The sequence below is a fragment of the Xiphias gladius genome, chromosome 22, assembly GCF_016859285.1.
Source record: "Xiphias gladius isolate SHS-SW01 ecotype Sanya breed wild chromosome 22, ASM1685928v1, whole genome shotgun sequence".
Lineage (NCBI taxonomy): Eukaryota > Metazoa > Chordata > Actinopteri > Istiophoriformes > Xiphiidae > Xiphias > Xiphias gladius.
The window spans coordinates 833,702-849,598 of record NC_053421.1 but is presented as its reverse complement, the minus strand read 5'-3'; the positions used below and the strand labels follow the sequence as shown (position 1 = coordinate 849,598).

The window sequence follows — 15,897 nt, the reverse complement described above, 5'->3', positions numbered from 1 at the left end:
TCATTGCTAGTCTAATACAGTCCAGATGAGAAATATTATTATACAGGAGGGAGGAAAGAGAACATAGCACAGTACAGGTACAACATAAAGATGTATAACAATAATGAGATTAATAATAAAACTAATTATTATAATAATAGGGTGAATAATAATACTAGTAAAACTAAATATAATAATTGTAATGATAATCAAAAAAATTAAAACAGCAGGTGCTGAACAGGATCATGGGGGGAGTAGATGGCTGGTAGTCACAGATACAGACGCTCTAGCACCTGGGGCAGAAATACCTGCAGAAACCGACTGGAGAAGAAAGGAGAGAGATGAGAAAGCACAAAACTAGGGTGCATTTGGACAGTGTGGGCATTGAGAAGAAGTCAAGTTATTAACGAGCATTGATGCGATACGAATGCGTACAGTTGGAGAGGAAGAGGGGGAGAGAGGAGCTCAGTGCATCATGGGAAGTCCCCCGGCAGTATAGGACTATAATAGCATAACTAGGGGATGGTTAAAGACAAGCCTGAGCCAGCGCTAGCTGTAAGCTTTATCAAAAAGGAAGGTTTTAAGCCTACTCTTAAATGCGGAGAGGGTGTGTGCCTCCCGGACCCAAAATTGGAAGATGGTTCCACTGATAATTGAAGGCTCTGCCTCCCATTCTACCTTTGGAGACTCTAGGAATCACAAGTAAGCCTGCATTCTGGGAGCGCAGTGTTCTAGTGGGGTAATAGGGTACTATAAGTGCCTCAAGATATGATGGTGCCTCACCATTAATGGCTTTTTAAGTGAGGAGGAGAATTTTAAATTATATTCTGAATTTTACAGGGAGCCAATGCAGAGAAGTTAACACAAGAGAAATGTGATTTCTTTTCCTAATTCCTGTCAGGACACGCACTGCAGCATTCTGGTTCAGCTGGAGAGTATTTAAAGATTTGTTGGGACAGCCTGATAATAAGGAATTACAATAATCCAGCCTAGAGGTAACAAAAACATGGACTAGTTATTCTGCATCTTTTTGAGAAAGGATGTGCCTGATTTTTGCAATGTTATGTAGGTGAAAAAAGGCAGACCTTCAAGTTTGTTTTATATGGGAGTTAAAGGACATATCCTGATCAAAGAGAACTCCAAGTTCGTAACAGTGGTGCTGGAGGCCAGGGCAAAGCCATCCAGAGTAACTTTATCATCAGATAATGTGTTTCTGAGGTGTTGGGGGACAAGTACAATAACTTCAGTTTTGTCTGAGTTTAACAGCAAAAAATTGCCAGTCATCCACGGCTTTATGTCCTTAAGGCATGACTGAAGTTTAGCTAACTGATTGGTTTAATTGGGCTTAATTGGACATATACAATTGGGTATCATCAGCATAGCAATGGAGGTTTATGGAGTGTTTCTTTTGGGTATATGGAGGATTCATCATTAATGTGCACAAACTGAAGTTAATTTGATAAATAGGATTTAAACCAGCTTAGAGCTGTTCCTTTAAAGCCAATTAAATGTTCCAGTCTCTGTAATAGGATATGATGGTCAATGGTATCAAATGCAGGACTAAGATCTAAAAAGACAAGTACAGAGACATTTGTAACTTTCACCAGTGCTGTCTTTGTGCTATGATGCACTCTAGATCCTGACTGAAAATCCTTTACATGTTATCATGTTAAAAGTCACACAACTGGTTGGCAACAGCTTTCTCAAGGATCTTAGAGAGAAAGGGAAGGTTAGATATGGCTGTATAGTTGACTAAGACATATGGATCAAGAGTAGGCTTTTTAAGAAGAAGTTTAATTACAGCTGTTTTAAAGGACTGCGGTACATAGCCTTTTAATAAAGACATATTGATTATATCTTGTAAAGTGGTGCAAGTGGATGGTTTAGATGAAGATATTGTTGAAGTCAGTTGGCGAAAGTCGATGGGAGAAAAACTGTCTAAGTATATATCAGATTTTACAGCTGTTTCTAAGGTACCTGTGTTTGAAGATAAATCAGGGCTGGTTGAGGACAGGAGGTGGTGAATTTTGTCTCTAATAGTTAGAATTTTATCATTGAAGAAGCTCATGAAATTGTCAATACTGGGAGCTATGGGAATACATAGATCAATGTAGCTATGACTCTCTGTCAGCCTGGCTACAGAACTGAAAAGAAACCTAATAGTAATAGGCTGTTCTGGCATTACAGAGGGCCTTCCTATATGTTTTAAGACAATCATGCCAGGGTAAGTGGGATTCTTCCAGTTTGGTAGAACACCATATCCTTTCAAGTTTTTGCGTAGTTTGCTTTAATATGTGGGTTTGGGAGTTAAATCATGGAGCTAACCTCCTTTGTTTAATTATCTTCTTTTTTAGAGGGGCAATAGAGTCAAGTGTCATTCTCATTGAGTCTGCAGCACTATCAACAAAATGATCAATTTGGGAGGGACTAAAGTTAGCATAGGAGTCCTGTTATATTTGAAACATGGCAGTGAATTAAATGCTGATGGAATCGGTTCCTTACATTTAGCTACAGCACTATCAGATAGACATCTAGAAAATAAATTTTTGCCTAAGAGTGTGTAGTCGAGTAACAGGAATTCAAAAGTTATTAAATAATGGTCTAATAAAAGAGGATACTGTGGTAAGACTATTAAATGTTCAATTTTGATGCCATAAGTCAGAACGAGGTTGAGGGTGCGATTAAAACAGTGAGTGGGTTTATTTACACTCTGAGCAAAGCCAATTGAGTCTAATAATCTGATAAACGCAGTGCTAAGGCTATCATCAACATCCACATGAATATCAAAATCACCTACCATAACTACTTTATCTCTACTAAGGACTTAACTTGTTAAAACTCTGAAAATTCAGATAAAAAATCAGACTATGGGCCAGTAGCATGGTACACTATAACAAATAGAATAGGCTTTAAAGTTTTCCATGATGGATTTGTAAGACTAAGAACCAGGCATTCAAAGTTATAACTGAGTTTAAGTTTAGGGTTAATTATTAGGCTTGAGTTAAAAATGGCTAAAACTCCACCTATATATATATATATGGGAGACTTTGGGCTATGCAGCAGGTGTAGCTCTACACCCATAAATAGACCATAGTGAGCAGACTGACACCTGTGGGTGCCGTTGGTGGTTTAAAGGGGGAACTGAGTGGTGATGACGAGAGATGGAAAGAAGTGGAAGTGAAAATGTGACCGTTTGAAAATAAACACTCTGTCATGCAGCAGTCAGACATGGATAAGTTTAAGACGGTTCTCAACATTGTCAACAAACAGACCAACCTTGGTTTCGGGCTGGTGGCCCTGTTAACAGCAGGAGGGGAACAGATCTTCTCCTCAACGATGTTTAGGTGTCCCTGCAATGAGATGAACTTCTTGTACGGTATGGTGTTCCTGTTGGTACCTGCTCTGGCTCTATTGCTGCTGGGTTACATCCTGAGTATGAAGACGTGGAAGGTGTTGACGGGTCTGTGTCAGCACAGGGCCAAGCTGTGCCGCTGGAGACGGCTGACTGCCAACGGGATGGTCCTCTTCCAAATCAGCACCATGGCGCTGGTGGCGCCTTCCAGCTGGATTGCTGTAGCTTTGCTCAACGGGAACTACTACGAGTGTTTGATGACCGGGACCAATGTGAGCGCTTACAACAAGCATCTGTGTGGAGATAAGGACTCACAGGCCCAGTGTGTGAAGGAGCTGCTCAGGTTCCCCTGTGGGAGAGACAGCAGTGTACCACAGGCTGACAGAGAGGATGTTCTGCTCACCCTGAGAGCTCAGTCTCAGGTCAGTATTGATGTGACTGTGCTACTCTGCCGCTTCTCCATAAATACTACTTTTCCAACAAGGGCAATTTTATTTTATGTAATTAAATGTGATTAAAGTTAAGTGGTTGAAAATGCTTCAGCCCTCTGATGAATATGTCTTAGCAGAGTTGTAAGGTTTGATGTGGGTATAATAATGAGAATATTATACTGTAATATATATAATAATCTGTCAGACAGTTGTGTAGCCATTTATTATAGCCTCAAAGTCAAGACAGTCAAAGGCCAGCATGAGGTGGAAGTCCAGCCTACCTACCTACATGGATCAAAGGAAAAAACTTGCCTCACAAAAACTTTCTTCCTTGGCTTTATAGGTGCCAGTGGGTGAATGATGAGAGAGAAAAATTACACAGTATATAAAATATAAAATTACAAAAGTTATGTAAAGAGTGGACAGCATCATCTGTGTACTATCCATGAAAAATTTGTGAGTTTTTAACATTTTATTATGCAGTATAAGTAATATAGTGATATGATGGGGCAGATTCCACTCAACTAAACCAGCAGCATTAAGCAAATGTTAAGCAAAATAATGTGACATTTTGAGAGGCCATGAATGTGAATGTAACTACTGAGAGCTTGTATAAGAAATGCGAGACCTTGCAAATGTGAAAATTGAAATTTGCACTCACCAAAACTTTCAAAGGTCAATCAGAGAAAAATCTATGTTGAAAAAAAAGAAACAACATCTCCAATACAATATTATGATGATGTGCATGGCAGATATGAAGAGTTTCATATCTGTTCTTTTGTAATGTGAGTTTGGATTTAGTGTGTGAAGGTTTTTTTCTGTGTGCAACTTTCAGTTTTCAGGTTCATTCATTCTATTGATTTGACATGTTTCTCGTGTTTTTTAAACGTTTTCTGAATGTTGAACATGTTTACCTTCAAAATCTGCCCCCTTTATTTTTGTGTATAAAAGTTATGTTTCAAACACTTACTGTAGTCAGGGAGACACTTAGCATTAGCATGCTGACTTATCCTTACACTCCTTCAGTATTGAAATCCCGACAGTTTGTTTTCAGTTGTAGCCATTAATGTGCAAAGTAGCATAAAACTTTGTTCTCTTGTTATTTTATCTATATATTTAATTTTCATCTCATCTCACATTTTAATTTGTGACAAATATATCTAGGTCTTTAAAATTATTTTTCATCTCCTATACCTGAAATATAAACCGATACTGTGTGTTAATGGTGACCACAGATTATGGGTTGGCTGCTCATCGCCGCCACCATGTTGTCGAACCTGCTGCTGATATGTCTGGCTCGGTGCACCTCCCCCATCAGCTACCTGCAGCTCAAGTTCTGGAAGGCATATGCTCAGGAGGAGAGTAACCTGATTGATTCATACACCGCTAAACACGCCAAAGAGCTCGCTGAGAGGAACCTTAAGAGTTTCTTCAACCAGACACCACCTGAAACCATCACGACCCCTTCCAACAAGGACTGGGAGAAGATTTCCTCCCTCTACAAGTTTAGCACCAAAGAACAGTACTACAGTACCTTGCACTGGTATGTGGAGAACTACCAGGAGTCCGGCAACAGGATGATGAGGATGGCTTCGGTCAAGACAGGCGAGGCTGATCACAACCCTGTTGTTCTTAATTTTGTAGATGATGGCAGAATGGCACTGTGAGGATTTTGTTTCAGCTTCAAAGGATTGGGTTAGGGTTAGACCAGTCTGCTGATATATGAGTTGTACTGAGATCATCAGTGAATTGCACACAATGCAGGTTTGGCACAGGAATCTATCAAAAGAGCCAAGGGGCATTGAGAGATGAAAGACTTGTGCTTTGTATGGGTGAAGACTGTCTAAAGAGTCACCTCATATATTTCTCTCATAGGAAATTGTATTTGCCTAATTATTAAGTAGACAATCTAGCGTAGCTGTACAATTGCTCCTTGATTGTTCAGGCTGAACTATCAAATGAACACCAAATGAACACCAAATACCATGTCTATGTAGGCTTAAACAGGAAATGTGTCACCTTCATACATTGGTTGCAAGAGCTTACCACTTCCTGTGCACTGCTGGTCGACTGCATACATACATGCAAACATTCAGCATATGAGCAACAGTGATGAAAAGAATGTAGTTCTTTTAAACATGTGACACCCTGTACATTTTCATTGTTCATTCAAAAAAGCAAACTGGTAACTGTAGTGATTGTGTTAGTGCCAACAGATAATGATGTTTCTTGTGTGCAGAGGATGTTTCATGACTTACTGTATAATGCCCTCAGAGTGTTGTAGTCTGAGTAGTCACTCTTGTGGGAATGGAGAACAGAAAAATCATCAAGAGGATGTGATCAGCTCCCCACTCCACTCTGACTGCCTCTCTCTGTCTCTGCAACAATGGTCTGTTCTCTATGGAAACATTTCAATAGAATGAATGAAAGCTCTCTTTCTGCATGATTTATTGTATGTATGCCTTTCCTCTTTGCACGTTTCATCATTAAAAATAGTAGATTTCATCATTGTTGAATGCAAGTGCTGCTGACAAGAGAAAAAAATCAAGTTGCCATACTTATTTCATGTAAAGAAACGACTGCTTCTCATAAAAGTGAACAGAAACAGGAAGGATGACACTATTTCAGTTCCTTTGGTGTTTTATTGTTTTCTGTTTCACACTGCATTCCAGATTACATCACTGTCAACAGACTGGTGATCAAACCAGACCAGCAGTATTTTTCCTCATGAGTACCTCAAAACTGTCAGAGCAGGAAAGACAAACATATAAAGAGGCATGTAAATGTGAACAAAAAAGGGAAGGGGCATGAGGATGTAACTTTTTACCACTGGGGCTTTACCTTTCCTTTTAGTGGCAGCACAGCAGGGACTCTCCTTTGGAGAAGAGTACATTTGGTGAATAAAGAGGTAGTGGGTGCGAGGGAGCATCTTACTGTCTGAAGGAAGAGCCTGAAGAGAATCAGCCGAAGGGCGGGTTTGAGGCAGGCTTGGCAGTTGTGTTTTGTCTACAGCTGTGAAACAATGACTAGGGAATGACTGCAGGCTTTAAAGACACTCAGCTTTTTCACTTTTCACTCCTTGTTGTTGTCTTTCACTTGGGGTTAATTTCTTGTAGAGCAGGTCCCCACTGACACTGTGGATGACTTCCAGACTGTCCTGCATTTCGTCATGAACCAGAAAGCCACCATTGGCTACAGTTTCATGGCTCTCCTGACTATAGGCGGGAAGCAAGTCTTCTCCATGGTCTCCTTTCAGTGCCCCACTGCAACCACAACAAGAACTTCGCATATGGGCTGACTTCCCCTGCTGGGCTGACTTTCCTTCCTTTGCTGCAGTGCTAATGGTTTTTGGTCTGTTCTTCAGCACCCGTTTGTGGAAGTTCTATACTGGCTGCTGCCTCAATCCTATGAAGCTTTGCCCATGGGGGAACTGCTTCGACTGCCTCAGGGTGTTCATTAGCATCTTCACTGGTGCTTGTGTGGCTCCTATAATGTGGCTCTCTGTGGCCCTGCTCAATGGGACCTTTTATTATTGTGCCATCAGTGGTCTCATTGATACCTGGTGGTGGATCTGTTCTGTAAAAACGAGACCTTGAAGTGTCGGGAGGAGCTGGCCTGAGTGCCCTGTGAGTGGTCCAAACTGTATCCAGTCCATATACACTAATATCCCATCAATGCTTGTTAGTAACTTGACTTCTCTCTCCCCTAGTTTTGTGCTTTCTCGCATCTCTCCTCCCTCCTCCTTTTGCTTTCTGCAGGTATTTCTGCCCCTAGTGCTGCAGTCTTGATCTGTAACTGCAAACCACATACTGGCCCCATGATCCTGCTCAATATGCACTGCTTCAATTATTACATTCTCATTAATAATATTATATTTAGTGGGGTGTATGTTTATATATGCAGAGCTATGTTTATATAGAGGCCCTAGGTCAAATGTCCTCAGAGGGTGCCTCACAGTTTGGATAAGAAAGTTTATGTTTTGTGAATGAAACCATACGTTAGTGACAGTTTTTAGGAAAACAGCTGCCTTATTTACGAGTCGGCGGTCAAGACTGATTTTCAGAGTGGTTCATCCTTCACACCCTCTCACAAGAAGATCTGCAAATGCTTGACTTGACGCTGTACTTCTTTGTAATAAACCTTTATATGCAATCAAGACGCGTGTCAGCGGAGTCTCCTTCATCCTCTTCACATCATCAACACCATCTAATAAACTACAAGAATTTTGGCGTCACGAACTTGGTCGTGTTGTGCCTGCAGCATCTTCACTAGCATCAGCGCTCCGACTCCCGCTCCACGCTGGCAGTTAAGGTGAGCATTCCTCACGTTCCTTGGGTGCTGGTTTTTGTTCGTTGAGGCTGTTGTATTTGCTGGTTGGTCACACTGCAAAGAATCGTTTGTGTGTGCCTCTCATGATGTGTTTATGTTTGGTTCGGTGCTCCGTTCTAATTTTCGTTTTGTTGCGCTGCTAGGGTGACGAAAAAGGGGGGAGTAGTGTAGTAGAGACGTAAAGAAAATAAGAAGTTAAAGAAGGAAAGACATAAAAAGACAATAAGAAGTTAAAGTAGGAAACGGTAGAATAGCCTAATTAGTAGAGGTAAAGTGTGCTAAATAAACGCCATGCGAGATTAATGAAGACAGGGCCCTTATCTTCCTTAACGGTAAGACATGCGTACTATCCGCTGCGTGAAAGTTGGCTTTTAAAGAATAGTGGAATTTTACTGGAAATTAGAAACATAACTCCGGGTCCGGAGGAATTAGGAGAAATTAAATAAAGTAAAAGTAACATGGTAAAAGAGGTAATGTAAAGGAAAAAAGAGGAAATATAGAGGTTAAGCCGCAGATTCGGATGAACCCCTTAGGAAGGCGGTGTTAGACGGGCCATAAAACCTGGGATGTCACTAGGGGATGTCTCAGGTCAGTTCTAAGAACTGGAGGTGCAGAATTAGAAAACTCAATTGTAAGCTCCCACTCGAACATTTGTTGACGAACAATGTCTGAAGCAGCCTCTCATTGAAATGTCTGCATCTCATTAAGGTAGCATAAAGTTGGGAAAAAAGAGAAACGTGAGCGGCAAAAATGCGCATTTAGTACGGAAAAGTATGAATGAGTTAACTTTGAGAAATTTGGGATGATGATTGAGTTCGTTGTGAGCTTCTGTTTGGTGTAATCTGCTCTGTGTCTTTGTTTGCTCAATGATTGATCTGTGTGTGTGTGTGTGTCTGCTGCGTGGTGTGTCAGTGGTGTTTCAGCTGCGTGTGACTTCTTGTGGAAGGTTCATGTGCGACAGTCACACATAGGTTGTGGTTGAGAATAAGTGGTTTATTGATTCATAAGGCAAGATATGTTTGCTTTTTAATGTTAAATATATATAAGCCTCTTTCAGGGGGAAGTTTTGATAAAAATCATGAGCCTCTTTGAAAGGACGTTTGAAACTAATGACCTATGAGTCTTTAAGGGGACTAAAATTGTTACAATTACATATATGAGCCCTTGAGAAGAACATTTTTATTGTGAAAAAAGTAGGGAGAACAGTGAGGATGTTTTGTGTGCACAAGAATGTGCAAGAAATAAGATAGGAAGGGAAAGATAACCTTCTGATAAAATTACCAATACTAAAACACGTATTTTGGTTTTGATGAGGGATCGATTAATTGATTGATGAGCGTGTAGTTTTTCTCTGTTTTTACTCTTTGTCTCTCTGTGTGTGTGAGAGAGAGAGAGAGAGAGAGAGGGAGAGTGAGTGGGAGAGCGCTGCACCCTCCCTTCCCTCTTGGTTAGAGACTGGGGGGAAAAAAAAGAAAAAACTGACGAACTGGAGCTTAGAGTAAATGGACAGTCTTTAAAGACATGTGAGTCTATTTAAAGTAGAATAACTTGGAGATTTAAGATATTATTAGAATGAAATAAATTAAAATAAGACTTTTGATGCTCTGAAGTTGGCAAATTTATTTCACTTTTTGTTACTGATTGTGGCAATATAGTGGTTTATAATTACTTTAAATAGGAAACTGAAGAGAGGAATAACCTAAATAAACTTTAAAAAATTTGATTTGATTTATAATAAGGGACTATAAAGGACGCTATTACAATGCCCCCACATATTACAAAGGACCCTAATACTTCGAAAGCAATCACTCATTTAGCGCCTAGGGAAGAGTAATCCCCTTATTAAAGGTGTAGAAAAAATGTCAGAAAAGTGGCATAAGCGTTGGCTTGAAATCGACCAACCTTGGCAAGTGGAAGGGACACTCAACCCAGATGTAATTAAAACAATGCAGGTGCTTATATCCACATATAAGGCGGATCAGAAGAAAGGTAAGAAGGGATAAAAACGCAAAGAAAAAAGTCAAACAAGAGCTTGGCATTCTCCAGTTATTTGAAAATGAGGGACAGAAATTATTGGAAGCCACAAAAGATAAGAGGGAGAAAGGCGCAGAAGAAATAGAGAAGAATGAAAAGGAAATAGAAAAATGAATGGCAGAAACTAATACACCACTCTCACATACGGCCCCAATAAAGAAACCCTCACCTTATGAGAAGGAGGTGAAGTTTGAGGAGATTTATCCCCAACTTCCAGTGATTAGTCAGGAGGGTAACTATCACATTACAGATGAGAATGAGCGAATAATAGAAACAGGAAGAGCGGAAACAACCATAAAGATGTATCCAAACACCAAAAGTAAAAAGAAAACGGCTCGTTTGGAAACTAAGGGGGGAATAAGGATCAAGATGATGGAAATTGGAAATGATGATCAGAGTGATTTGGATGAAAATATGGGTGGATATGACCCAGCAGTCAGACGGATACCTGCTAAAGCTGAGAGAAGAGGAGTCAAAACACGGAGGAAAAAGGACCGAGGAGATGACAGCTCCAATGAAAGTGAGAATGGAAACAGTGATGGAGACTCGGAGAGCAAGGGTCCATCGTTTTTAACAGGGTTTTTCCCAAGGGCATCCAGTACCAGATATGGAGAAGACAGATGGCAGACCTTAAGAGAGGTTGAGGAACATATCGATCAATGTCTTATTGACATAAACAATTCTACCAGTCTAGAAAATCGGGAAGCACTGGAGAATCAATTACAGGAATTGCAGATAGCTAAGAAAGAATTACGGAAGAAAGACTTTAAAAAGTCAGACACTATGAAATATTCATTACGCCCAAGAAGGGGAAAGTCACCAGATAAGATGTGTCCAGTGGTTATTCGAGGACAGAATCTGGAGTATAAACCCTGGCAGAATACAGATATGTCAGACATACTTGAGAAGTTACCTACTCTTCAAGATGGAGTGCATCCTTGGATTTAAAAGTTAGAAGAGATTATGGTGGGAACACAAGTGTGCCATAGGAGATATTAAGAGACTTTTGGCTAACCTCATTGGAGTCCAAGGTATGGAAGAGATTTTACAGAAAGCAGGACTAAATCGATATGTGGGAACTTCTGTGAATGATCCAGGTTGTTTGCTGCAAATAGAGGTCGTATTTGGAGAGCACTGAGAGATACATTTCCAACAAATGTACATCCTGATAATATCCTTATTGAACCACTCGGACAGGAAGAGAATCCAAGGGCTTATGTGTCAAGGGCCCATCAAGTATGGAGAAATGTCACAGGAAATGACCTGGATTTGAATCAGATGGAGCAATCAATTTTGCGAGTGAAAATACAGAAGGGGTTGCCCGTACCAGTGAGGAGCAAATTGCAGAGGTGGTTGGTGTTGGAAGCATGGCAAAGGGTGTCTACACGGATCATATAGCACATCAAGTGGAGCTATATCGGAAGAAGGAGCATGACCAGAAAGAACAGGACCAGGAGACTCTCAGAGAACTTAATCAAATACAGCTGGTGGATAATAAGAAGAAAGAAAAGAAGCAGGCTTTGGTTATTCAGAATCAACCTCCACTAAATCAACCATCACCACAACTGCCGCCGGATCAGATCCAGTTTCAACCAGCCCAGCCGTCATCTGTTGCTCCCATTGCTTCCTGCCCACAACCTGTATTTGGTCAACCACAGATATGGAGAGGAAGAGGTCGAGGCAACCTAGGAAGAAGTGCAAGAGAGGCTTGATGAGCAAAAGAGGAACACAACCTGGAGACAACGTGTTCGTGAAGGTGTTTAGAAGGAAGTGGTTTAACGAACGACATGAAGGACCGTTTGAAGTTGTTCACAGTACTGGAACTGCGGTCCAGGTTAAAGGATCTCCGACGTGGTATAATTTATTGCATTGTGTCAAAGCGCCTAGAGAAGAGGCGCCGTGCTAACAAAGCAGAAATATTGAAGGCTTAAGAAAGCCGGAAGAAAATGTGGAACGACATGCAGAAGGAGCAGAGGTCCATGAAGACCTCCAGGCTGAAGGGCCTGAGGTGGAGATTGTCCATTTTGGGGACAATGGTGATGACCTTGAGTACACTTCTGATGATGCCAGGGATGACTTTGCAGTCAATGAACAGGAAAGAAAATTTGATGACATTGATTTCCAATATGTCCCAGAAACAGCAGAACCCATTTCTGTGGGGCATGATGCATCAAAGACACCAGAGGGCTGTGAGACCGCTTCAGGGGAATCCAGGGATTCAGTCAGACGAAGGAGTCCAAGGCCAGTTCGGAAAAGGGTCATACCAAGACATTACGAGAACTAGGGTTGAAGTGCCTTTGGGAAAGTCAGTTCAGCTCCCATGTCATTGTACAAGAGAGATTACTGGCGAAGGGAAATTCAGAGTTCAGTGGGAAGATAACCATGGCAAGGTTCTTGATCTGTTGGGAGCATCACCAGTAGGGAAGTATGTGTTAATTAATGATCAGAGGAGAATAAAGATTGAAGGTGACTGTAGCCTTTATGTACGAGGGCTTCAGCGAGAGGATCAAGGTGATTATAGGTGTTCTTATTATGATTCACAAGTTCAGAGTGAGGGGTCAGAGACAGGGTTTAGAACTAGGATAGTGACTTTAGTAGTAATAAATGCAAGTAAGACCACACAACTTCAAGTTGTTAAAGAGGTAGGAGAATTAACAACTACAATGTCAACGTTCCGGCCGGAAACTGGGAAAAAGGAACAGAAACCTCTCCCTCCAGTTCTGAAGTTTACTGAAAGTACAAATGCATCGCTCTTAACAGTTGCACTTCGGATGACTTCACCGACACCAACTTCTTCGAACTCTGTGATTAGGGTAAATTTAGGCAGTGTGACTCATCTTCCATATCAATGTGGTAAATGGAACGTTGGAGGCAATAATCCTCCTAAGTGGAAAAATAGTCACAATGAAGACATAGTGTTAATAGGACCTGATGTCGACATTGTGCCTCATGATCGAAGGAAGTATGTATTGTACAATGACATGAAGTGGATGAAAATAGAGGGTGATTGCTTGCTTGTCTTGAGAAATGCTATATGGGAAGATCAAGGGGAATATACATGTACTTATTATGAACCACACTTAAAATTTGTATCATTTTGAAACTATTGGATAGAGGGATATGTAACTCGCAAAGTGACACTTGTGTTAATAAGTTTTATTCCTGTTCAAGTATCCACATTTGTTAGAAAAGTTCAGAAGCAACTCACCACACCAACTACAAAGGGGATATATAGCAAACAGGTGATACATACTACTTTAGTTCCAGAAGTGAGTAAGAGTCTCAAGATGAAAACTCTGGTTGTTACTTTAGTTACGACTCAGAAGGGGATAAATAGTGGTGGCAACTCAAACGTCTGTTATTTTGGGAAATTCTACAAGTAAAGTTGGGACAGGGGCAGCCACAAATAAAACATTGACTGAACTCGTAAACAGGACACAGACGCCTGTTATGGCACTTTTGGCACCTGAGGAATTTGTTAATGGGACTCAAAAGCCTATGTTGCGAATAGAGGTTAGCTTGAACAGTAGTAGTAAGAGATCTGGAATTCGGGAACCAATAGTGGACAACACTGATGTAAACTCGTCTGTAACAACTCAGAGGACTGACCTTGACCGGACACCAGACGACATGACTGAATCCTATCGAGCATTACAGAACAGAGAAACTACGTGGAAAGCATATGGATTTGACTCCTCTGTGTTACAAATTTCAGACCCATGGGCAGGTAGAAATTTGCGGTTTCAACAGTTGATTCATTCCGTAAGATCGGTTAAGGACATGAATTGCCCATGTGTGGTGATAATTTCACCACCAGGCACATGGCCTGCAATTATGGAGACAGTACAAGAACCGCTGCTTCCTAAGTGTCAATCTTATGCACTATCATGGCTGTTGTATCAGCAGATGTCAAGAGAAGATAGAGTTATGGCTTTATCAGTACATCTGTTTAGACCCAAATTTGACTGCTCTTGGTTGAGAAACTTGCCATATTTAAATTTACTCGACAAACATGAGGATGTGACAACAGCAGTTCCTGATGGACAGGAAGCGACACCTGTAAAGACTGAAGACTGTTTTTGTTCGAATGAAACAACTAATGGCCCTGGTATGTTTACGGGAATAGCAGACTGTGATAAATATATGATACAATTTGATGGGCGTGAACACAAGACTGTTGATGGTTTGTATACAGTGACCTTTCATACACCACACCGCAAACAGAGTAAAATTTTGATGGTAAAGAACCAAACTTTGCCTGCAAATGTGACTATAGGTGTGACATCAGGTGCTTGTCCCTTCTGGACCGCCAAAACTTCATATGGAAGCTTTAATCTTGCCATGTAACAGCATCCGGTCCATCCATATGGCGGAAATAAGTATGCTTTATCACCACAAATCCACATGACTAAGTGTTGGAGTTTCCAGCATTGGCTCTTTCAAAATCAGTTGGTGCAAACAGTTTCTATTGCATTATCTGGGGGGTGTTTACAGGCAGTGTTGCCAACTTAACGCCTTTTTCACTAGATTTAACAACTTTTAACATATTTTTAGTGACTTTTCTTTACCAAAGCACTTTGAGACAATCTAGTAACTTTTTGGACAAATGTTAGCTACTTTCTGTATAAGATAGTTGCAAGTATTTTCTCCCGCGAGTGCAAGGCTGGGCTTTCCCTCCGCAGGCTTACCTCCCTATGTGTCTCATTAAATTGACCACCCAGCGGCTGGCAGAGACGTGAATAAGTTTTTAACGTTCCCTCTGAATGATAATTTTACAAATAAATATAGCTGAAATCAAAGGACAGCTGTTGTCTTTAAATTATGTGTATGCTAATTTTGTCAGACGATGTCATATGGTTATAAAATCAGCAGCTTGGAAATTATTTGGAAGTGACTGCTGGTTAACATGTAGTCTTAATGGGCTGCCTTTCAGTCACTAGTTGCCGCATACAGAGAGTTGATTTCCCACAGATTTTACAAACTCACAGATATAGTGAAAAGCTCCAGACAAAATGCTAGTGAGGGGACCTTGAGTTAAGATTATTTTGTAAAATTATTGTCTGTGGATGTATCTTTTAAATCCCACTGCCCTACACCATAGAAAGAAAACAGTCCTGGAAAAACACTTAAGATTAGTGGTTTTTGGGATTACCTATTTAAAAAATGGTCAAGTCTTAATATAATTACCAATAGCACAATAACGCCTATGGGCAGTTTCAGTGAAAGTATGAACATCAGCCTTTAAACACCCTTATCAGTGTAGGGGATGTTAAATATGGAATTATATATTATCTGTATTTATTTAAATATAATAGACGCATTGCCAAGTGTCATTCCATAGTGTTTGTTTAGTGAGCATCGGTTTATATTGTTCCTGTATGTCTGCAGATCCTGGGCTGTTGTATTATCATTATCTCTGCCATCGTTGGCCTCCTGAGTACCTGCTACAAAAACTGTTGCTCCCAAAGTCAGCTACCTGCAGCTCACATTTTCGAAAGCTATGTGGAGAAGGAGCATTTTGACACCTTTGCTGTGAACTATGAAACCAAGCTGGCCAAGAGAAACCTGCAGAGCACCTTTGAGAATAAGGACCCTCATCCATTTCCTTTCCCCAACCATAAGGCATGGGAGGAGATCTCTGCACACTACACCTTTTCCAGGAGCGAGCAGTATTACAGCACCCTGCAGTGGTACATGGACAGGACAGACAGGGACAGCACACCAGAGAAGAGACCTGTCATTGACTTCGAGTATGGAAAAGAGATGAGCTAG

General features: G+C 40.8%; 2 protein-coding genes across 2 annotated transcripts; both read left to right on the top strand.

Moving 5' to 3' along the window:
• Positions 1–3,182: 3,182 nt before the first annotated feature.
• On the top strand, positions 3,183–6,889 carry LOC120783690 (calcium homeostasis modulator protein 6-like). Its single transcript, XM_040116829.1, has 2 exons — positions 3,183–3,753; positions 4,998–6,889. Exons 1-2 carry the CDS (start codon positions 3,193–3,195, stop codon positions 5,427–5,429), a joined length of 993 nt encoding a protein of 330 aa, XP_039972763.1. The 5' UTR covers positions 3,183–3,192; the 3' UTR covers positions 5,430–6,889.
• On the top strand, positions 6,490–15,897 carry LOC120783925 (calcium homeostasis modulator protein 5). Its single transcript, XM_040117333.1, is given in 10 exon segments — positions 6,490–6,493; positions 6,879–7,024; positions 7,027–7,080; positions 7,083–7,317; positions 7,320–7,404; positions 8,023–8,073; positions 10,446–10,645; positions 11,784–11,939; positions 12,090–12,346; positions 15,514–15,897. Coding segments are annotated over 10 exon segments (1,572 nt in total).

What these genes read in the sequence shown, in the direction of transcription:
- LOC120783690 (XM_040116829.1), top strand. Translation starts at nt 3,193, where the DNA reads ATGCAGCAGTCAGACATGGATAAGTTTAAGACGGTTCTCAACATTGTC. An exon ending in CCCTGAGAGCTCAGTCTCAG is followed by an intron (nt 3,754 to 4,997) that starts GTCAGTATTGAT and finishes TGGTGACCACAG; the next exon opens with ATTATGGGTTGGCTGCTCAT.